Below are 22,917 nucleotides of genomic sequence, written 5' to 3'. Positions count from 1 at the left end.
TGCAGTGGAACATGGAAGATTGCATTTATTCGGCTCCAACCATCTCATCAGAGAAATAAATGAAGGAATGATACAAGAACACTGCCCAAAAGAAAAGTTCGCCAAAATTTTTCAGAGAGAAGTGGAAGACGCTGTGGAAATTTTACAGATGAATAAATCGAAGTAACAAGGACTATGTACAAGTGGGTTCAAAATTTGCTCCGTTCTCTCACTGCCCCGAGCTGCGGGCGCCGCCGTCTTCTTGGATCCGGATGGAGCCCATACACGGATCGTCTGATCATCGCTAGCCGACGCCAGCATTTGAGGCCTCCTCGGATTCCAGCTCACGCTGTTCACGGTTGTTTTGTGGCCAGACAGGATCTCTATTGGCTGAGGACTTCGTCGGTTCCATAAGTAGACCTGCCGAGATTTCGAAAAGTTAGTCGACCTGTGCTTCGATCATATAAAGCATTGGGATGAAATGCGAAGATGATCTCAGCCAGAACTAGGAGAATAAATCCTTTTGTCACAAACACATCAAGATAGATCTGCAATTGGAATTAAAATATGCAGATCAGGACCTACTGAAGTGGAGTGGATACTGGATTTGCCGAAACAAGAAGCATACCTGCGCATCCTCACTGCCACTGGCAATAAATCTGCTGTTCAACCCACCGAAACAGGAGCGAATTACGTACTTGTGCTGCTTGTGGCCTATATACCTAGATGGTTTCACAAATTTCCCAGCAACATCCCACATGTGGATCTCCTGGCTGTTCAGGTTGACGATAAAGAACTTGCTATCCCCCGATATGGAAAGTGAAGTAATAGGATGCTCCTCTGATATGACTCGCTCGGCATTCGTCACTAGGTTCAATATTCGGATATCTCTGTCTGAGAAAACACTGATAAGATTTACACCGTCTGGTGTGACGACAAGGTCTAGAATCTTGGGCATCCTCGTCCCTCTCCATGCTTTCATCTCAGTTCCATCACAGTCCCACAAGCAAATGCCCTTTTCTGAGTGGGAACTGCCACAGACAAGTCGTTTTGAGTCGGGAAACCAAGCACATGAGCTCACAATGAAGTCATGATCTCCAAATGTACGCTTGCATGTACCTGTTTCCACGTCCCATAGCTTGACGACTTCTGCATTCCCACAAGTGAGCAACTTGTGTCATCAGGACTCCATGCTACAAAAGATACAGGATTTTTGTGGCTTTGTAAGATGTGCTTCAATGTCACTTTACCATCTTCGAGCACCTATTGCCATGAACAAAAAATCAGCCACATTTTCTTGCAATTCATCTTTTGCGTACATATAACAAAAAGACCAGCCTTGAAATGTTAATTATTAATACAAACAAGATTTCCACAAAAAATTGAAGAATGCAAACAAGCTTTAATTCAAAAGCTCTGAAACATTCCCCTTACCTCCCCCCACCCCCACAAAAAATAAAAATAAAAATAAAAAGCTTCGCTCTCTCCTTTTTATGAGAAAATTTTGGTAAATGGGGAAGTACAAAAAAAAAAAAAAAAATACAAAGATTTCCTCTTATTAAAAAAAGGGAGGAACAAAAGCAAAGGATATATACGCAAGCTTCAAACTGGACTAGTTCAGCAGAAAAGAGACATGTCCAAATTATGTTCATCGGAAAGACCATGTCATCACAATCTTGCTATAACAAGCATATGCAACTCAAACTTGCATTCATTCATACTTTGTAGAATAAATAAAAAGAGACTTCTTAAAGGAAAACCAATTGCAGAAAACTGCTCTAATACTATGTTCATCAGACTCAATACTATGTTCTAATACTATGTTGCCTAGAAAATGGTTCCCTTTTGCTGGGCAAGAAAACATCACCAAAATATCCCTAAATACAAAAGTAGCGTTGGACCACAGAATGACATACTAAGATTATCCCGCTTCCTCGACTGCTTAAACAGTGCAATTGACAAAAGTAAGTAATCGATACGCTCTAAATTGTAAGCACTACAATCTAGAATCCAGAAACCACCTTCCATATGATAGCCATGCAGTCACTTGATGAAGACGCCAGGTATTCTCCATCATGCGAAAATTGTACAAACCATACTTCATTTTTGTGGTCAGTCAAAATCTGCAACGACAACACAATGTAGTTCAATAAAGTAGCAAGCTAAACATACAGGCCAAAAAGACCAGAAGGAAGCAAGAGATTGCCCATTAAATTATTTCAGGTTTATTTATTTTCTCAATGCCTACCCTCCCACTTTAGGTTCCACTAAATGGTAACATGACGGAAATTGACATCTTTCAGGATTAAATACCAATTCGTTGATTGGAAACCAACAACCTTTACAGAAGTAAGTGAAAATGCTGGCGGATGAATTAACTGTGTAGGCAGAAAGCTAGATTGCATGGCAAGTAGCTGGTTCTTTTAACTTTTTCTCACCAGTACAGGTAGAAACTGAACTCTAACACATATGCATGCACATGTACATGCACGTAACTAAATATATCCTATTATAAAGTGAAAATATGCAATCCAATAGAACGCTTGAATGCTGATTCAATGTGAGGATAAATAAATAAGGACATAAGTTTCAATCTTTAAGTTTTTTAGCCCTAATGACCTACTTATGCTATGCATGGACTTGCGAATTCATGGAATAAATTTTCAGTAAAATCACTGGGGCTTCACTTCCAGTTGAAACAAGACTTGCATTTTCTCATACTAAAGTTCTTCCAAGTTCCAACGAGGCAGGACAAGGATTTAATGAGGATTCTAAATAAAGTCATGCTTGATAAATTTTTATGCAAGGAAACAGCATCACTCGAAAATATAAAGGATGACCACCAATCAAATTTGATAGAATTCATTCATCAGCTGTAGATTCCAAAGCTTTAATGAAACGGACATGTAAGCAACAGTTACCTGAATGGTCTCGGTCGGCAACTGATCCCCATTGCAGCAGTGGTCCTCAAAGAGGGAAACTGCATCTGATGAATTGTGGCACATGCAACGGTCAATTTGGGAAGTAATAGCAGCTTCAACCAGGTTCTCCAACCGTCTTTCTGGCAACATATATGGTGGTGGAAGCAAATTTTCCAGCTCCATCAATAAATTCTTCCGAGGCTCATGAGCTCTATCATTCACACTACACAACTTGATTTCTTTTAAAGAAAGGATACTGCTCGCGAGTTTCTGAACTTTTCCTCTATCAAGCCCTGAAGTCGAAATCTCTTTCCGCAATATGCCCAGAGCCGAAGAATCATTCCCCTGCTTCAGAAACTCCATGATGTACTGTTTATACACCAAAAACAAAGCCGAGGCCCTAGTGCCATCCGTCAAATCCTCAAGCGAGTTAAGCGTACTTATACAATCATCCCAACTACCATTAAGAATTTGCGATTCAAGCAATTCGAATTCCGGAGATCTGCACCTGATCCCAGATTCGATTTCCAAACAATAAGCAGACTTTGAGTAGCCCAACGAATATAGGCACTGAATTATGATCCTCACGAACTCAATCTTCCTTATAAGCCCTTCCGCGCCCAACACCGTTAGATTATCCTCCATATCATATTAAATCTCCCAAGACTTTTTATATCCCTTTCAGCCGATTCTCGCACCTCGGGCAGTCGAATTTAGATTTTTTCAGAGGCTATCATTTCGGATCGCCGAAGACATCCCAGAAGTGCTTTCACTAGCACTACCTCTTTCGATAAAGAACCTATCAGTCAAAACCTACGGTCGGTGCAACAGCCCAAATATCACTGAGCTCAATACTCGCTATCCTATTGGCAAAGGCAAATTCCTCCTAAAGAAGCAGGAGAGTGGAAAACAACAGGACAAGATTTCACGCGAAACGGACCGCGGACATCCTCAACGCACAGGCTCGGCTTCAGAGGCTCCCACCAGCCATAACCGCCGGAGAAACACCTGGGAGAAAGCCAGAAATCAAGCATAAAAAAGGACCGAAAACGGCGCCAAGTTTCGAAATTTACGGGTACCCACATCGCCAAATCGCACGGATTCACCGCGTCCGCACGCGAGAAGGCGCAAGAACAGCACCGCGAAAATCGAGACCGGGTTCCAGACCAGCGAGCACCGCACCGCACCGCGGAGAGAAAGAAGGAAGACAACCGGCGAAGAAAAAATTCAGGAAGAGCCAGAGAGGACGGACCCGAAGATGAAGAACGGAAGCTCACCCGTTTCCCGGAATCCCGCAGAGGATTACTCGTTGGAGAAATGGCGATCGAAGGAGGCGAGGCGAGGCGAGGGGAAGTTTTGCTTGCGGGAAGTAAGCTTGGGGAATTGGATGCGAAACCCCGTCGATTTTCTCTCCTTGATTTCTCGCCAATTATAGAGGCACACCTGAGATTTTGCTCAAACGACGGCGTGTCGCGCGCCGTTCGTTCATTGCTAGCCGTTGGATTTCGTTTTTTTTTTTTTTTTTTTTTTTTTTTTGGGGTTGGGGGGGTGAAACTACCATTCGCCCCCCCTGCCCCTCTTCCTCACCCTCCTCACCTTAAAACGGCCTAATTACTCTCGCTTTCGCCATTATCATTATTGCCGACGCTAAGCTGTAATATGGATATGCTTTGACTTCTTTTTGTGACTAGTTTATTCATGACTTAAGCAATTTGAATTTATTTATTTATTTTAAATTTAAGTCAGAAGGATTTATCCCGAAAAACCTTTGAAAAATATTGTCGTGTCGAGTCATATATATTGTATAAATTTTTTTGAAATAATTTTTTTTTTAAGTAAGGTCTGCGAAAGAATCATAAGTGAAAGTAATTGTGAGATTTTTGTAAATTCCCAACCGGCTTGGATTATGATTAAAGTGTAGCTCTTTTTTCTATATTCTAAGAGCATGAGCATATAGACCTAATTCGAGCCTTAAACTTGCGCAAGTGACTCAAATAATGCAATTGGTCAAATTCGAATGAGTGACCCCAATTCCTGGCTAGAAATCTCGTAATGCTCCAATGTAATATGTTAATTTTTGGAGGGATAAGAATTGTAGTTCTAACAAAGTAAAGAAAGTCCTAAAACTTGTTGCGAAGTTGCAATTGAATTCTAAAATTTTTAAAAATGTAATTAAGTCTTATAACTTGTCACAAAGTTTAGTCAAGTTCGAAAACTCTAAAATAATATAATCAAATCTTAAAACTCATCAAATTAGTTTGATTGAGTCATTATATTGATGGTACTTTTTAAAAGTTTTAAAACTTAATTGTATTTTTTTAAAAAATTTATAATCCAATTATATTTCTATAATAAATTTTAAGATTTTCAATACGCATATTTTGCTAAAGTATCAATTCCACGCGGTGGCCTTTTCATGCTCATCTTTACCATCGAGGAAACTTCATGGTTGCACACTGACACTACTGTCTAGAATGGCCTTTCGCATTTATCCTCTTCTGCAAATTTTATGGTGTGCATTAGAGTGGCGAAAGACTCTCGTCATGTATACGTGTCGACACGTGAATTAACATTTGCCTTTTTTAATTTTTTTTTTTGACAAACTCGGAATTTTTAATAGATAAATATCCCGGTCGGCCTAGATATTATTCTTTACGGGCACTTTTCTCCTTCGAATTTTATCATAAAGTTAATTAATAAAAAAGGAAGGAAATGAAAAAAAGAAAAAAAGAAAAAAAAAGGAAAACAACGGTCCGAGCCGCAAGCATACGTAAACGGCTGAGGTTCGCCTGATCCGATCGCCCTTCACGCCATTCGCCGGAAGAGAAGATGGCCTCCTCTTACCCGACCGCCATCTCCTCCGCCCTCGCCGCCATTTCTCGTCGTCGTCGTCGCCGTCGCCGTCGCCGTCACCGCCGCCGCCGTCTTTGAGCAATCAGGCGCGCTTCGGCTTCTCAACCAGGTCCTCCCTCCCTCCTCCCTTCCTCCCTCTCTCTCTCGTGTCTTCAGTCGCCGATGCGCACTTTTCCCGTCTCACTCGCGCGCCGTCGATTGCTTTTCGGCTGCAGGAGCTGGAGGAGGTCCAGGATGTCGTCCGATCGCTCCCCTTCTCCTCCCTTCCCGACCGCCGCGTCGTGGTCCGTCCTCTTCCCCGCGCGGACTTGCGCCGACTTCTCTCGCTTCTTTCCTTGTTTCGACGAGTTTCGTGGCGTTAGAAGAGTGATGCCGCTCTCTGTGGAAAAACTCGCAGCTAGGTTGCGGATCGGTGTGCGTGGATTTCTTGGCGGCGGTGGCCTCTTACCCCAAGCCCGACGACAAGATCCGGAGCACCAGCTTGGAGGTTTTGCTCGTTCCCCCGCCCTCAGATCGACTCCCTCTTCCTTATCCTCGTTCTCTACTTTTTCCATAACGCCGTTGCTTTTGTTAGCCGCGATTTTAAAATCTGGTCGGTACATCTTTGCTTAGGTTCGAGGCGGTGGGAATGCCGGTAATGCCTTGACTTGCGCTGCACGTTTGGGCTTGAAACCGAGGCTGATTTCGAAGGTTGCGAAAACATCTCTTTGCAGATTTTATGTGGCTTTTGTGTTGGGAGTTACTATATGTGACGATCATTAGGTTGCTGATGATGCCCAAGGCAGGAGTATATTGGCAGAGCTGGAGGCTGATGGTGTTGATACTTCCTTTTTGGTGGTGAGCTCTGGTTGTCATTTCGATTGCTAAACTGGCCTGTGAAAATTTGTCTGTGATGTTGTTGTCTTTGATATAGTAACATGTCGACATCCCATCCATTCGTCATTCTTATAAGTAAATAATGACAAAGTGCAAATGATATGTGCTATTCACTTGTACATGTTAAAATGCACTTGTCCAATGCTTTAAGTTGTTCATTGTTTGTTTGTGATTTGACAGATTTTTTTTTTTTAATTATTTATCAGAAAGTTTTGGATCTTTCAAATCCAAGAGAAGGCTCTGTACATGGGCATCACTAACTTGAGCATTTACTTGTTTCTTTGATTCTGCTGAACTGATGCAACTATTCTTAAACCACCTTCAAGACATTTCACGTGATATAGCAAACCTTTCTAGACATTAAAACCTCTGAATGATTCTGTCCAATTTGTATTGGGGTATTAAAATGTTGAAACTGTTGCTCTTCGTTGCAGTCATTTCAGCTTTATTATAGATGTCCAATAATTTACCGTGAGCACTTTAGAGGGTCCTTAAGAAACTTTAATTCTGGTAGTATCTGCAATGTGGCAATTCTTGATGACCTTTAAGGTGGATAGGAGCACATTCTTGTGGTCAAGATGGGATTGATTTTGTGAAGTGAGGAACACTTTTGCTGCAAAGTGCTATGCAGGATATGCCTGCTTGATATTGTTATGAGAAGTTCTTACATTTGTAGTAAAAGATCACATTAGTTTGATATTTCTCATAATCATCCCCTTCACCAAAGCTGACAATTTTTCTGTGGTAAATTTGTATGGAACAATGGTGGAAATCACAGAAAAGCTTGAGATACGGACTTGAGTGTGGAGCATCTTTAATTAGCATATGAATGCCAATGGTTGATTCTTGTTCTGTTCTGTTATCATTTCAACTTCCAACCGTGCTTAACTTTTCTGTGCAATAATTTTAGCCAGTCATCCTCCATTCCTTCTGATCTCTCTATGCATTTCAAGTATGGCTTTGGATGTTGCACCTCAAGAGAGATTCCTCTGAAATATTCAGGAGATTCCTTTGAAATGCTCTGCATTTTAATCTCAATTGCTGTTTTTCTCATTTGAACAAACTGAACTGAAGCATTTGACAAGATATTCTGCAGCACACTAAGGTTTTGCCCTTTTTCCAACTAAATATTAAATGCCACTTGCTTGTTGAATCTCATATCATCAGTTTCCTAATTGCTTCCCTGAGTTCTTCTCATGAGTTACAGTGGTTACTCTGTTGCTTAGGTTGTTAATTTGCCATGGTCTTAGGATCCTACCGTGATTGTACATCATATTATTTTTAATTCCTTATTTTATTCATCAGCTAATTAGTAATTGTTCTTTCTGTTTTAGATAGAAAGTCAAGTATAGTTCATGCAGTAAATACAGAACTGCTCAATGAAGAGTAATATTCCACGGCTTTGAGAACCTTAATATTGTTTTATTTTGTGTTTTTGTTTTAGGTTGCCAAGGAGGGTAATTCACCATTCACATACATCATTGTTGACGATCAAATGTGAGAGTCTTCACCTTTATTCTACTACTGCTCCTTACCTTTGTCTGTGATCCCCAAATTTGAGGGCTTAAATTTGAGGAAAGTAAGATTTAAGAACTATAACAAATTGGAAAAGAATCTAAATTTCTAGGTTCAAGAGCAGTTGGATTATTTACCCTTGTTGACTTAAAGCCTGGTCTTTATAAATTAATAACTAGTAGGGATAAACCTAAGCTTGGATCTCTTTTTATTAATGGCAGGATTGTCAAGAGATAGATATTCCTTTATTGCCCAAAAAGTGCAGAAACGATGGCCATGTTTCTCTACTTGTCACACCAATATGCTGTTTACATTATTGAAGGAAAATTTATACATGTAAGATGCATTGCATTCATGGTCCATTCTTGTGATATTTTTTTGTTAGCTGTCATATAATTTATAGCAAAATGATCTTGTCTTAATTCACTTTGAAGAGTCGAGAGTTAGTAAACAAGCCGCACTGATGCTCCTTTTTGTAATAACCTTGCCAATTGTGGCTGTTTACTGATATTTCAGGATGGACATCTTATGGCCTAATGAGATTCTGTAAAAGTTCTTTATACTGGGCATGCTCTGCTATGGCAGCCAAAAAAAAGAAAATGCACATGTGCACGCAAGCGCACAGCCACTTGTGAGGGAGGGAGGGAGGGAGGGAGGGAGGGAGGGAGCGAGCTGTAATGAAATTTTACAGAATCTCATTAGGCCATAAGATGTCCATCCACCCTAGACTAATAATGCATGTGCACAGCCACAGACTTGTGAAAAAACTGTATTTTGTAGAGTCACCAAAAATCTGTATTTTGTTCGATTGGGTTTGTCGTATGCTTAAAGTTGCTTAGATCAGTAAGCACCCTAGACTAATAGTAGTTTTAATGAGTTGTCATATGTTCTCGCAGGAAAACTCGTACATGTATCCATACCCCTGGATATCCACCTATGGTGCCGCATGACCTTTCTCAAACAAACTTGCTATCTGCAATTGATGGAGCAAGGATTGTCTACTTTGATGGAAGGTTGTATGAAACTGCTTTAGTTGTTGCACAAGAGGTAATGCATCAAGCATTTCTTTTAGTGCTGGCAGTTATTCTTTCTCCTTTGTAAACATTTATTGCCATGGGATTATGCTGTTCGACCTGCATGTCCCCTGAAAGCTTAATTAGGGAAGTTTATAACAGTTGGATATATTGTGCTGCTTATTGTCTGCACTCAATTGCACATTCTTTATTGGTCTACGGGGAATGAGTTGGCCTATACACCCCTGTTAGGTCCAAACTCTGAGGTCTAAGATGTCACAACAGCCAATATATCCCTACACGGCTATCTTTTAAATATTTGGATGCTCAATGTGAAAAAAATGAATCACTAAGGTGTAAGCTGTTCCATATTAGGTATTTTAGATCTACATCTTTGCAGGATCTTCTCATTATTTTATCATGGTAATTGTCTTTTGGAACACATAAGCAATGATTAATCCATCACATCTGAATGTTGCATGCTTGTTAGGATTGGAAAAAACTTTTCTTTTTAGAGTTCTATGTGTAGGGATTAAGGAGGAGAAGGGCCTACAGCTATGGTGACTGCATGTGGTTTAATTTTCACATGTTATGGTAATTCCAAACAAGATGTAGTAGATTTGGCAGATGGAATTGTGGAATTCTTATCTGCTAATCAGTTTTACACAATTGATATTAGTGGAAAATCTTAATTCAAAGGGCCTTAACTGAATATAGTAGTCGGGGAGCAACTTAAAGTAGGTGGTGTTAGTGGTTTCTTTTGGACAATTATTGTAGCTTAACAAATGAATCTCTCTGAAGCTCAACACCAAGGTGCAAGTATGTGTCCCATAGTAATAAGCTTTTAAAATCTGTATAGGGAATTGCCCAATTGTGAGGTTATGACTATATTATTGGTGTTCAATAATTTTTTTCCTTTCTTAAATCACTTTTTAACCTTTTCTTTTAACTAATTTTTTCTCCATCTCCATAAATTTTCTCAACTTGTGCAGGTAGATAATTATATTGGCAAAAATGTTGATTCTGTGAAAAAGAATGTGACTTGTTGAGGAGTAGTCGGCATTTTGGGTTTTAAAGTGCAGGCTGTTCGCAGGAAAATTCCTATTTTAATTGATGCAGAAAGGCCAAGAGAAGGTTTGGATGACCTTTTGAAGTTGGCTGACTATGCAGTGTGTTCTGCAAAATTCCCACAGGCAAGTTGGTTTTTTATGTAGCATTTACTTGCCCATGCAAAGCTTTAGGAGGAATTGCAATGCCCATTGAAGCATTTGCATCAGTATGGTGTTGACCAAGTGCCATTTTTTTTAACTGTTGGTATACTTTGAAGTCTTTTGTATAATGTTTTTCTTTTTGGCAAAACACCATTGATAGTATCAACTTTCTTCCATATATATCCTTATTCCATGTTAATTAGCATGTCAATCTTCTCGATTTTATTCGCTACAGTTAGTTGCAGTCAAAGATATTTTTCCGCTTTCATATTTAATTTGATCTGAATTGCAAACCTTTAATATTAATTGTGGTGAATGCATCTTGTTTGTATGTAATGTTACGAATGTTTAATATGCATCCAAAATTTCTTATGGGACAGGCATGGACAGATGCGCCATCTTTTGCTAGCGCCCTTGTATCAGTGATGCTTAGGTTACCAAATCTGAGGTTCGTAATTGTGACATTGGGCGGTGAAGGGTCCATTATGCTTGAGAGGAGTACTGAGGGTCAGTTCACGCTTCAGATGCTTAAGTTTTGACCTTCGAGTTGTGTTTATCTTTATGCAAATTAGGGGTAAAGCTGGACAACACTCTCTTTAGTTCAGCAAAGAATTGCATGATTTGGAAGTGCAAGGGTTAGTTATGAAAGTATTTATTTCTTTTTCCCTATTGCAGGTAATTCTCAAGAAGAAGTGGATGTGGACAACTTGTTAGAAATTCTGAAGGAGAGAAAAGATGATGTTGCTACCATTCCAACATATGTCTCCTCGGTAGTGTATGCTTGCAAACAGTAATATAGATGTCATGATTGCAAATTTAGGGCTGTAGTTAGTTGAAGTGACAAGAGCAGCATAAGTTCTTGGGAAGCATCAAATTTGTTTTTAGTTTTTAGTAGAACCTCTGAGCCTGCAATTTAGAAGGAACGCTCATGCAAAGTCATCTCGTCAGTTATGTACTTCCCAGAGTCACCCGCAGCTCAATCTTTTGTGGGGCCTCTAACTGAGGAGTGCAAATTCCCTTGCTTGTACAGCACGCGTGGTATCTTCTACTCTTTTCGTGTGTTTTAAAAGGACCATTGCGAATTGTGGACAAGCCGTAGTTGGCAGAGCTGATTTTATCAAGAGTTGATTTGAGTAAAACATAGAGATGAATTAGGATAACTAGCGTCCACAACTTTCTTGGAACAAATATGTTGGAGACTTTTTTAAAGTATGTGCAGTGACCAAATAGTGGTGTAGTAAGGTTTATTCTCATCTGGTGGATCTTACTTTTCCCAAGTGCAACCTGTTTGAGAGGCCAATCCTTGTGCTCTAAAAGCATTTCTTTTTCTCTTGTTGTCTTGATGGGACAACAAACAGATAATATGATTTTCTCATTTCAGCTTGGGATTTGTTATTATTCTGTTATCCGTTTGGTAATTGATTTCCAGTTTTTGTCATACTTCTTTACAGTGATTATTTCTATTTATAAAACACATTATAGTAACATCATTAGGGCTTTCTGTTATCCATTTGGTAATTGATTTCCAGTTTTTGTCATATTTCTTTACAGTGATTAGTTCTATTTATAAAACACATTATAGTAACATCATTGGGGCTTAAGGCGTCTCACTTTCTCTTTCCTTTTCAGTCGGTGTCACAATTGAAAGCTAAGGGGATAGGAACTGTGCATGGGAGGTTACTCTTGGGAACAGCTGAGAAGATTCCACCACAAGAGCTTATTGATACAACTGGTGCTGGTGATGCATTCATTGGTGCAACCCTTTATGGTACATATTTAGTCAACTGAGAACGTTTTCTTTATATAAATTACATGCCATCTGCCAAAAAAACTATCAAGTGATCAAAAAACATGTCCATCTACATGATTAGTTTACTATGGGCATGACTTCAGTTATTGAGTTCAGTATTGTTACTGCATCAAAAGCACTTTAATTTTCTTTTTGGGACCATATTCTTTGATTAATTTAAGTGCCTTATTTTTCTCCCTGGACCTTCATCCCATATTTTCCCATTTCAAGATTGGCAGAATTTTTACTCTTTATTATCTGATATATCGACTTTCCAGGGCTTCTATCAATTGATTATTGACTTTTTTGGCCAAGTAACCACCAATTAAATGGCGCATTCCATATCTATTTATTTCCATAAAACTGTGAGGGCATGATGTCTCGATTAGGGATTTTATCCTTTTCTTCAGGCCATTCCCATAGCACAATCTCATCTCACCTGCTGGGTCATTTTTCTTTACTTATTTCTTTTACTTTATTACATGGCTGTATTCAAGAAGTTCAATCATTTATTCTAGTTAGTCTTCTTGGCTATAGCGCATGTTTTGTGACTATTTATCAAACGTCAATTAGCACTTCTTTTAGCATGGTGATACATCTGGATGATATATTTCTTGAAGGATTCACCGACAGATTTGGCTGTTATTGATGCTGATGATCTTCTATGTCTTTTTAGCCATCTGTGCCAACATGTCGCCTGAAAAATTGTTGCCCTTTGCTGCTCAAGTGGTGAGTTTGTATGAAAAAAACTATTCTAAACGTCTCCTTGAGAGTTATTTCATAGCTGAAGAGTCCATCTCGTGATTTTCGATCATCTAATTGTTAGGCTGCTGCAAATTGTCGAGCTTTGGGAGCTCGAACTAGTCTCCCGTACCTCACAGATCCGCGCCTAGTGCCCTTTCTGAGCTGATAGCTCCCAAATACTTCAGGCCTGGACAAAAGAGGGAATCTGGGGGACCCAAATACTTGAGGCCTGGACAAAAGAGGGAATCTGGGGACGGACAAGAGAGACATGGTGGAATCATATTCGAATTGAAGAGTTTCTTCCCCTTTCAGCATTATATCCATTGGTGAGTACTTGGTAACGCTTATATTTTTGGGAACAATTTATAAGTATTTTAAGCCGTTTGGTAAGTTAAAAATTTCAATTCTAGGAATAATTGCGTTTGGCACCGTTCTTAAAATTTATATTTCAAATCATTTTCTTTTAATTTTTAAATAATTTTATTTATTTTTTCTTTTTTTCTTTTTTCTTCTTTTCTTTTTTTTTTTTTTTCCTTTATTTCTCTTATTCTTCTTCAAGGTTGCCAATTGTCGGCCTTGGGATGATCAGTATGACAGGCCAAACGAGGGGCGACCTCATCGGAGCATCGTCGGCCTTTGTCGAGGTCGTGTCTCGTCGATCGAGTCTCGCCGGCGGAGTTGGGTGAGGCTTGACCAAGTCATGGCTAGGCATGCTCGGCCTTGCTAAATCTAGGCGGTTGAGCCTCCCTGGGTTTGGGCGAGCTTCACTCGGTTAGGCAAAGCCTCGGCGGTGGCCAAGGGAGGCTCGCTTGGCCACCAAAGTGAGCTTGCTTTGGATCTCGCCCTGGCTTGGCGAGCCTCCGGTGTTGGCGAGGCCAAGCTTGCCGATCGAGGCAAGTCTCGCCGGTGGCGAGAGAGGCTGCTTGGCCATAGGTGAGCTCCTTTGGACCTCGCCACGACTTGGCGAGCCTCCAACGAGCTCATCGGACGGTCGCCGGCGACCGTGGCTGTGGGCGGCGGCGGTTGAAGAAGAAGAAGAGAGGGAATAAGAACAAGAAGAAAGAAGAGAATATAAAAATAAGTTCGTTTGATTCTGGAATTGTTCTCAGGAACAAAGAATCAACATTTTTTTGCTTCTCGATTTTACTCTAAATCTATTCTCGGGAATAAAAATTTATCAAATGGATTCAAATATATTTCTTGAAACAAAAGGAGAAATTTTACTGTTTAGCAAGTTGCCAAACAAATCCTTAAAATGATTTGTCTGTCAATTCTTGCAACAAGTCATACGTCTGCCTGCAGGCCCCAGCCGTTCGCTAATTCGATTATTTAATGCAAACGATGAGGTTGATCCGCGAGTTGGTGATGAGTATCGCTGTAAACATCGGCACGCGGTACGAAAGTGTCATCAAGTCAGGACAAGGTACAGTTCAGCCGTATGCATGGATACACTATAAACAAAGCAGGGGGTGTGCGGGTGCGTTGTGACCAATATAAGTACTGAACTCTCTGAATGTGGACAAAATGATGAAAAAGAAAAGATAAGGGAGAGAAGTCGTCGGGAAATTTCGTCCCTCGTGAGTCACGGTGGATGACCTAACAGGCCCTTGTCGATATAATTTAAGTTTTGGAGCTCTGAAATAATCATACCAAATTTCTCAGAAGTTGCCTGGTCCAGGTCTGGTACACGTGGCAGGCGGGCCAGCTCATCTTTGTCCTCTTCGTACGGTCGAGTTCAGACGATATTTGTCTTCGTTTCCATCCCTACCACCTCTACGACGTTGACAGCCCATTTTGGTCTCAGTGCGTGATATAGACATTACTATTAGAAAACCTAATCTCTTGCGTGGTTGGTACTATTTATTTAAAGTTTTGCCACGACTGGTGGATAGTCCGCTCGGAATCACGTTGGTGATATGCTTGCAAGTCGAGTCTTCAAACTTAGTCGTCTCTCACTTATTGTGTTCCCCACTCTATTTGGTCCGATGTCGGCCTCACGAGCCCCATAGGACGTCGACTTTATTGACTTCGTCGGCACAAAAAGAAAGACTTACCCGGTCAACGCTCGTCTTTTTCTCCCCCGTGATAGTTGGCCCAATCATTTCAACGTTTCGAGGGAGGCAAGGGCCGTCTGCTCCTCAGCAAATCTTCATCCAATTAGTTGCGACTAACCCGATCGACTGAAAGAATTGCCGTTGGGGGGCTGAAAAAGCGGACAAAGAAATTTACTGGAGGAGATTCGAATGGGTTGACTTACAAGTGTCCTTGTAGTTATTTGGCAAATCAGACTTTGGAGTTAGGTTGTGGGAGACGGACCCCATCGCACCCTCTATTTTTTTTTATATCCAGGATCCGGATTGATACATCTTATGGGTGCTCATGGCCGTTGCCGGCTTGATTGGCCCAATGGAGACCACCACTATACCTGGAAGAAGGTTAGTATAAAGGTTAGTATAGGATCCTATCACCATGCCCCCCACTTAAGATGGGTTAGCAACGCGGAGGTTTGAACTTGCGACTTTAGCGATGAGGAACAAGACCCTTACCAGCGTAGCTGCCCGCCGGTGGGTTACACCCTTTTGATCATTTGGTTACGAAAGAAAAGATTATGATTGACGGTTGACAATAAACATCAATGATTTGATTATTAGCTATAGAATGAGAACGCGTGTTTGCCTGTGGGCCATCCCAATCAATCTTCTATCTTATCAAAATGATCACACGAGTTTTCTTCTAAAATAATCACGCGAGTATAGTCATGCGTCTCAACTGTACTTTGGGACTAAGAATGACATTGAATTCTTAGATTCATCTCGGTTTACCGACCATGCTGTGAGTAATTTCTCTTCCTAATTTTCGGGAGAAGTACACTATCAGTCCATAAGTTGTGTACGACACTCACTTTAGTGCCAAAAGTTTTAATTTGATCGTTTAAGTATCAAATTGGAGAAAAACGATTACTTTGGTGCCACCAAAAGATTCCGGCCAAAATGATGACATGGCTTTTATATTTAAAAAAAAAAAAAAATTGACATGGCTTGAGAAACAACATTAGAAAACGACGACGTTTTGCCGTCCTAAGTGGATGGTCTCACAAAAATGACGCCGGGGATTTTTTTCTTTTTTCTTTTTTTTTAATTTGGAGATTGAAATTAGGGTTCCGATCCTCGTTGGCCATTGACCTAGCTCACTTGGTCGCCGTTGCTTGGTTGTCGGCCTAGCTCACTCGGCTGCCATCGCTTGACGACGTGAGGTTCACACTTGAGCGAGATCACGGCCTTCGACTTGGCCGTTGAGTGGCTAAGTTGAGGTCGGGGTCGGAGTCGCGCCGCCGGAGTGCGGGGCCGTTATGGAGCGGCGGCCCATCACTAGCGGAGGTAGAGGCGAGGGATGTGGGCGGTTGAAGGGGGAGGAGGAGGGAAAACCATCGATACCAGTGACGGTGCAGACGTCGGAGTCGTTTGGGGCGGGGGAGCAGAAGACATTGGAGTAGCTGGAGACGTAGACGTCGGGGCCGATCATGGTGGTGAAGTTGTTGGGGTCGGAAAGGATGGCTTGCTTTAGGGCCTGGAGGGCAACATAGGCGTTGTGGAGGCACGGGTTCTCGAAGGAGGCGGAGGATTGACGGCGACCTGCTCGCCACGGTTGCCGAACTTGTCGAGGTAGTGGAGGAGGTGGTGGTGCTTGGCGGCGCTATGGGTGGCGGCGGAGAGGACGGCAAGGGAGAAGAAAAGGATGAAGAGGGTGGCGGTGGCCGAGATTATTCGGTAGATTTAGGGTTTAGAGTTTTGAATTGAAGGAGAGACACCAAACGACGTTGTTTTTGTGGTTTACATGCTGACTATACTCTTCGGTGAGCCACGTCGGCGTAAAAAATTAATAAAAAGTATTACGTCGGATTTATGGTCAATTTGATCGGAGTTGGCACCAAAATGATTGTTTTTCAAACTTTTTGGCACTTAAGTGATTCGACGGAAAATTTTGGCATCAAAGTGAACACCGTACATAACTTATGACACTGATAGTGTAGTTCTCTCCCAATTTTTGGTACTTAACTTTCTGTCTACTTTTTCCTGCCGCTGAACTTGGGAAAATTGTGCATCCTCATGCCTTGTGCGCGTACCGTGCGGGGCACTTCATAGATAGGAGAGCCTCGTGCGTCACACGAACAGCAAGAGGTACCCGCAATTTCTTTCTTTAGTTTTGATGGACTCTATGTAAAGCAAGTCTCAAAAAGTAGTGCTTTCTTCCTCGTCAATTGCCAGTAGGAGTGCCTTTCTTCCGGGCAGCATGCTCCACCCATTGACCCAGAAAGCGAGAATAGAAAAAATAAAATAAAAATCGGACGTCCATGAATCTTTCTTCAATCTTTCATGAAGTCCGCAATTGGTTGGAAATCTCATTTTGTCCTCGAAGATTGGACATATAAACTCAGGGAAGAATCTTTTAGGACTCTACCAACAATGTATCCGTCTAGATGGTAGTTACTTGGGAAAAACCAGCTGAACCACTTTAGCGAAAAGAGCACTTGTTGACGAACTACCAAAGGAAAATTTATAATTTCTTAATTTGCAGTTTTTTAATGCCTTGGTTGTCGCGTTTTGCATGATGAATGCCTTGGTAATTTAACTCTGATCAAAGACACTTAAAAAATGCCCCAGAGGCATTTGTTAACAAAATTTAAATTTTTTTTATTAGGGATCGACTTCATTACTACCGTATTGGACTCTTGCATTGACCCCGAATTGACCGGCGAGAAATCCTCGAAAAAATCTAATGACTTCCACATGCTTTGTCCTTTCCTTTGGTTCTTATAATCCAAAGTTAGAGCATCTTTAAAAGTTAATATGTTCTATTCCCTTTCCTGTTGTGACGTTCAAGAAGTTAAAATGTCATGTCTACTTTGTGGAAAGAATAAGGGCGAGAGCGGCAATATTCTCTGTTTTGGTTTGCAAGATGGATCCTGACCTACTTATTCGACACCCATGTTTTTGGTTTCATCTTACCAAAATTGCAGGAGGGATAACTTAGGAGCAACAAACGAAATGCCCTACATGACTCCTTGATAGTTTAATTTTTTTTTGCAATTAGAGCATAGTTCCTTTTATTTTCATATCCTTAGTAAATCATCAATGGTAAGTTATTATAATTTAAGAATAAAAAATCACAGCATTTTTATTTATAGTTATCGCAAGTTGTGATATATAATTTTATTATTTACTCAAAATATTGTCATGGGATATTAAGTTTCTCAGTTGAAAATGAATATTCAATAGGGTTAATATTATGAAAATTCAAAATTAATATATTTGCGACAAATTCACCCTAAACTATTTTTTTTTTTACTTTCAAAACCCCCAAACTAGTATACATGAAATAAGTTTATTAGAAACCCCAAATTGGTACATTTGTGACAAATCTGTCGTATGTTAATTTTCATTAAATTGGATTAATATTACGAAAAATCATAAACTAGTATGCTGCGACAAATAGAGGGTAAAAGCTACGAACCTGGTACACTAGTCAATAGTAAAATTTAATGAAAATTAACGGGGGGTAAATTTATCACGGTATACAAGTTTAAGTTTTTCATGGTCAAAAAATTAATTTGGGGTAAAATTGTCATAAGTTTACTAATTTATCATTTTCATGATATTAGCCCTTTCAAATATGTTGTGAAGTCATGATTAACAAATAGAAAAATTGTAATCATTTTGTAGTTAAATTTAGAACATGTTAACGCCACATAAACTAGTTTAATCTTAATAACTAATTCATATAAAGTGATACATTATTTTTCCAAATAAATAAGTTGGGAAAACCAAGTATGTTACAATTGCAATGTAATTACAAATTCATGATGAATTGCAGTTTAATTATAGATGAATTAGCTAGATTAAAATAATTTTTTTATAGTTAATTATGCTTTATTAAATAGATAAATATATTATGATATAATTCTGGATGTACACTTTATCTTGTATTAGACATTATACTTATTGTAAATCATGGTCTAATTACAAATTATAATTGAATCCTCTAAAGTATTGCTTAATAATGATCGATAACAATTGACAATTCATATTTAACATAAAAAAAATTCTTATCTTAGTTATGTTAATTAATTCTAAATTGAATTAAATATACAAATGTAATGTCATTTCTGGAAATAAAACTAAATATACTCATAACTGTATGGGATATCTATTCCTTCACCCCATTCAAGGGATACTTATTCTTGATGAAGGAATAATTATTTCGTAAGAATTTGATCAAGAATGCGATAAGTATTATTACGAACCATACCTCTTCGAGCTCAACCTAAAGGTCCGAGGTTGGTGAGTCAATCACCATAGCCCTAGAAAGATACTTGCAGCAAAGAAGCCTCTCTTCAAACAAGGTATCGTGTAATTACTATTCAGAATTTCGCTAATGGCATGAATTAAACTCGCGAAGATACTTACAGTAAGGAAGTCCCTTCAAACAATAAGCCTAAAGGTCCGAGGTTGATGAATCAATCACCATAGCCCTAGAAAGTTACTGACAATAAGGAAATCTCTTCGAACAAAATACTGTGTAATTACTAAGTTAGCAATTACTAAGCTTAAAGGTTTGAGATTGGTGAGTCAATCATCATAGCCCTAAAAGGATACTTAGGGCAAGTCTCTTCAGATAAGATATCGTGTAATTATTGAGTTAGCTAATGGCATGAATTAAACTCAAAATAAATGATAGCAATGAAGTCTCTTCGAACAAAATACTGTGTAATTACTAAGTTAGTAATTACTAAGCCTAAAGGTCTGAGGTTGGCAAGTCAATCACCATAGCTCTAAAAAGATACTTAGGGCAAGAAAGTCTCTTCAAATAAGATATCGTGTAATTATTGAGTTAGCTAAAGGCATGAATTAAACTCAAAATGAATATTTAGCTAACCGTGTGAATTAAACTCAAAATAGGCATGTGTATTCTTTCACAAGCTCTCTCCCCCATCAGGGGTAACTCCGAACCATTCCGTTTCCATTTTCTTTGATTTTCCTATCTTAGATTAACGAGATTCCAATAAGCATGTTATGTGCTTAACTACTCATTGCTATGTTTGGACCTTAAACCTTCATTTGTCCATGGTCATGATAACTTCATGTTATATTTATTAGCACCCAAGAACTGCCGAAGGGGTCTTCCATTGCTTAAACTGCTGTTTAGCGGTAGCGGCAGAGGGTTTTTTTAGACGGAGGAGGATTATATCAACTAGGCGACGTCCGCGACTCCCTTCCGTAGAAGAAAACAAAAAGAGTATATAAATAGTCTCCCGTGTTGCGCGCCCCCTCAAAACTGTTTCTCTTCTGCCTCTTATCTCTTTGACTATTCTCGTTTCTTTTCCCAAAGCATCGGTCATGTCCTCCAGGTCTCTTCCTCCATCGCCAGGGCGGTGCCTCGTTGTACGTCTGCGTCACCCACTCTTTTAGCATACATCCTCATTTATGCCACGTCTAAGCAGAACACAAAAAGTTCACTACCTCTTCACATCCTTGAAGAAAACGAAAAAAACTTCACACAAATGTGATTGATGTTTGTGAGTTGGGAAACGCAGGTGGGATTCGGTGGGATTTGTCTGGATTACTTGGCTGTTCTGTCCACTTTCCCCAAGCCTGATGACAAAACCAGATGCAGAAGCATGAAAGTACTTCCTTTTCTTTCCTCTCTGATTTCTTCCTAATCTGTTCCTCAGCCCTTTCACAGCTATGCACTAGTTTTTATTTTTTATTTTTAAGTGTGTGAGCTGACTGACTGTTGCATATGGGAAGATTTTTCTCGTGTTGGTTTGCGTCTTGGGCAACTTATAAGGAGGTTCAAACGACTGAGAATTACAGGGGAGCTCATGTCTTCCTCCCAAAGAGCATGCCCAAGAAGCCTGAATTTTGCAGAGAAGTTATTGCTATTTGCCTCAAGTGAGAAGTGAAAGGGGCTAAGGATGGTATCAATTAGGGGTGATTGATTTCCCGTCCAGTCCGGTTCCCAAAAAGTGGAACCAGGGGCCAGACTGATTGGTCTTAGGACCCGAAACAAGACCAAACCATCGGTTGGGTCTAGTTCCAGTTCGGCCCAATGGAACCGATCACTTGCTTTTCCCACTATTTATTTAGTATTACTTTTTTTCCCACTACTTGGAACCGGACCAAGATAGTATTTACTTTGCATTTACTAATTTTTGAAGAAATAATAAAATAAATAAGTATATTTAGTCGGTCTAATATGGTTCCCCATTGGAATCGGGAACCGGACTGTCTAGACACTGGTTCCACTTTTAGGAACTAGGAATCGGACCGACACTCTTAAGAACCAGACCAAATCAGCCAGTCCAATCCAGTCCGATTTAGGTGGTTCTTGGTTTAGGTGTTCCGTTTTGCACATCTCTAGTATCAATGTCACAACTATTGTTAACAACTTTTAAAGAGCAATTGCTTGTTGGTAATAGAAAATTTGACGTGGTTCATCAGAATCACTTAAATAATTTCTTTTAAAAGGTTTTGACACTAAATTGATCGTTTATATAATGTTGGCATTAAAGTGATGATTCTTAAGGTTTTGGCACAAAGCATTATAAGACTGTGAGGCGCATAACTTATGTACCGGATAGGGTATTTTCACAAATCGAGAACTTGCTTTAAATTGGTTCCGAAACATTCCCCAGCACTGATCCTTGCGGTTAATATTTGCATAAGGCTCCAAGCTCTGTTGTTCTATCTCAAAACAGAGCAAGGTCAAACAAGAAACAAGTACAAAGTTACTGAGAGGTGAAGAAAGTTGCACTTATCTCGCCTTTTCTTTCTTAAAAAAAAAAAAATCCTTGCAATTTTAAAATGTTTGCTCATTGATTTTGCTTTTTGAGTCTAACAAAACAAAGAAAATAATCGGTAAAGTCAGAATATTTGCTTTGTGATTTTTTCTTCTGACTCATGTTTGCTGTTTTGTTGAATTTCTAATTTTAGAATTTTAGAGCCAAAATTTTATACATGATCAATTTAGTGTGAACTTTTTGAAATGCCTCATGCACTTGATTCTTCACACCGGCTGAAGTACAAATAGGTTGTGCGTCATTCATCCTGGCCTAGGGTGCATGGTCCATTAGGTTGGTGCGGTACTTCAAAAGCCCGGAATTCATCTATCCAAGATGGGCTTCCTCGGCATAAAGGAAAAGGGACCACTTGACTATTTTAGGTGAAAGAGTCATGTGATTCACGGCAACTTCTCATGCTAAAGAGTATATAGAGACGTACTCCACGCCATTTAAGGCAGAGTCAATACAAACGTATCGGAGCCTGGTTACCCACGAGGTGCGGAAGGCCACTTAGGCTCCGTGTGGGAGCCAATTTATCCTCATGATAAAAGAGTATATAGAGAAGTATAGCGAGGAATCTGGCCTATTTAGAAGATCATCAGACATTTTAACCATGAGAAGTTCCATACGAAATGTTACTCTGCTTCATAATATAGATGTTGGGAGGTGACGAACCTGGAGAATAAGTGCGAGGATTGAACAGAGATAAGACATCAGCAGGAGGAAATCTGTTTTCTTTTTCTTCGCTTATCAATGATTGTGTCAATTAGTTTTGATCATTCGAACCACTTCTCATTCATGTTGATGTCATGCAACAAAATTCTATGCCAGTAATGATGCTTTAGAAAAAAAAATTTAGACTTCTGCAGTCTTCTTTAAATCCAATGTCTAATGTCAGATTCAAGGAGGTGGAGATGCAGCGAACACTGCAACATGTTTGGCTCGTCTAGGTGTGAGAGCAAGGCTTATTTCCAAGGTTACTGGTTGAAATATCTGTCAATTCTTTTATTAAAAATTTCCATTTTGAGCTAGTCAAATGTCTGACTGGTACCTTAGAGGACCACATTTGGATTTTAGCTAACCATTTTCTGCATGCTTTGTGAACTCACTAGCTTGCGGACGACATCCATGGTAAAAGCCTCTTAGAGGAGCTGACGGCTGATGGTGTAGATACCTC

At 39.9% G+C, this 22,917-nt stretch overlaps 2 protein-coding genes across 2 annotated transcripts; one reads left to right on the top strand and one right to left on the bottom strand.

Annotated features, from left to right (window-relative positions):
* Positions 1–4,310, bottom strand: LOC104429153 (WD repeat-containing protein WDS homolog). Its single transcript, XM_018866528.2, is given in 6 exon segments — positions 1–399; positions 608–1,155; positions 1,158–1,242; positions 2,001–2,102; positions 2,901–3,908; positions 4,153–4,310. Coding segments are annotated over 5 exon segments (1,668 nt in total). The 5' UTR covers positions 3,546–3,908; positions 4,153–4,310; the 3' UTR covers positions 1–111.
* LOC104456581 (5-dehydro-2-deoxygluconokinase) lies at positions 4,218–22,917 on the top strand. Its single transcript, XM_039299597.1, has 17 exons — positions 4,218–4,269; positions 5,684–5,862; positions 5,969–6,037; positions 6,151–6,240; positions 6,366–6,443; positions 6,516–6,590; positions 8,074–8,126; positions 9,041–9,191; positions 10,240–10,350; positions 10,749–10,875; positions 11,044–11,138; positions 11,998–12,136; positions 12,834–12,886; positions 12,984–13,227; positions 20,493–20,582; positions 22,639–22,716; positions 22,853–22,917. The coding sequence occupies exons 1-14, from the start codon at positions 4,218–4,220 to the stop codon at positions 13,065–13,067; spliced, it is 1,356 nt and encodes a 451-aa protein (XP_039155531.1). The 3' UTR covers positions 13,068–13,227; positions 20,493–20,582; positions 22,639–22,716; positions 22,853–22,917.

The sequence above is a fragment of the Eucalyptus grandis genome, chromosome 8 (assembly GCF_016545825.1).
Source record: "Eucalyptus grandis isolate ANBG69807.140 chromosome 8, ASM1654582v1, whole genome shotgun sequence".
Taxonomy (NCBI): domain Eukaryota; kingdom Viridiplantae; phylum Streptophyta; class Magnoliopsida; order Myrtales; family Myrtaceae; genus Eucalyptus; species Eucalyptus grandis.
This window is presented reverse-complemented; position numbering and strand designations above follow the sequence as displayed.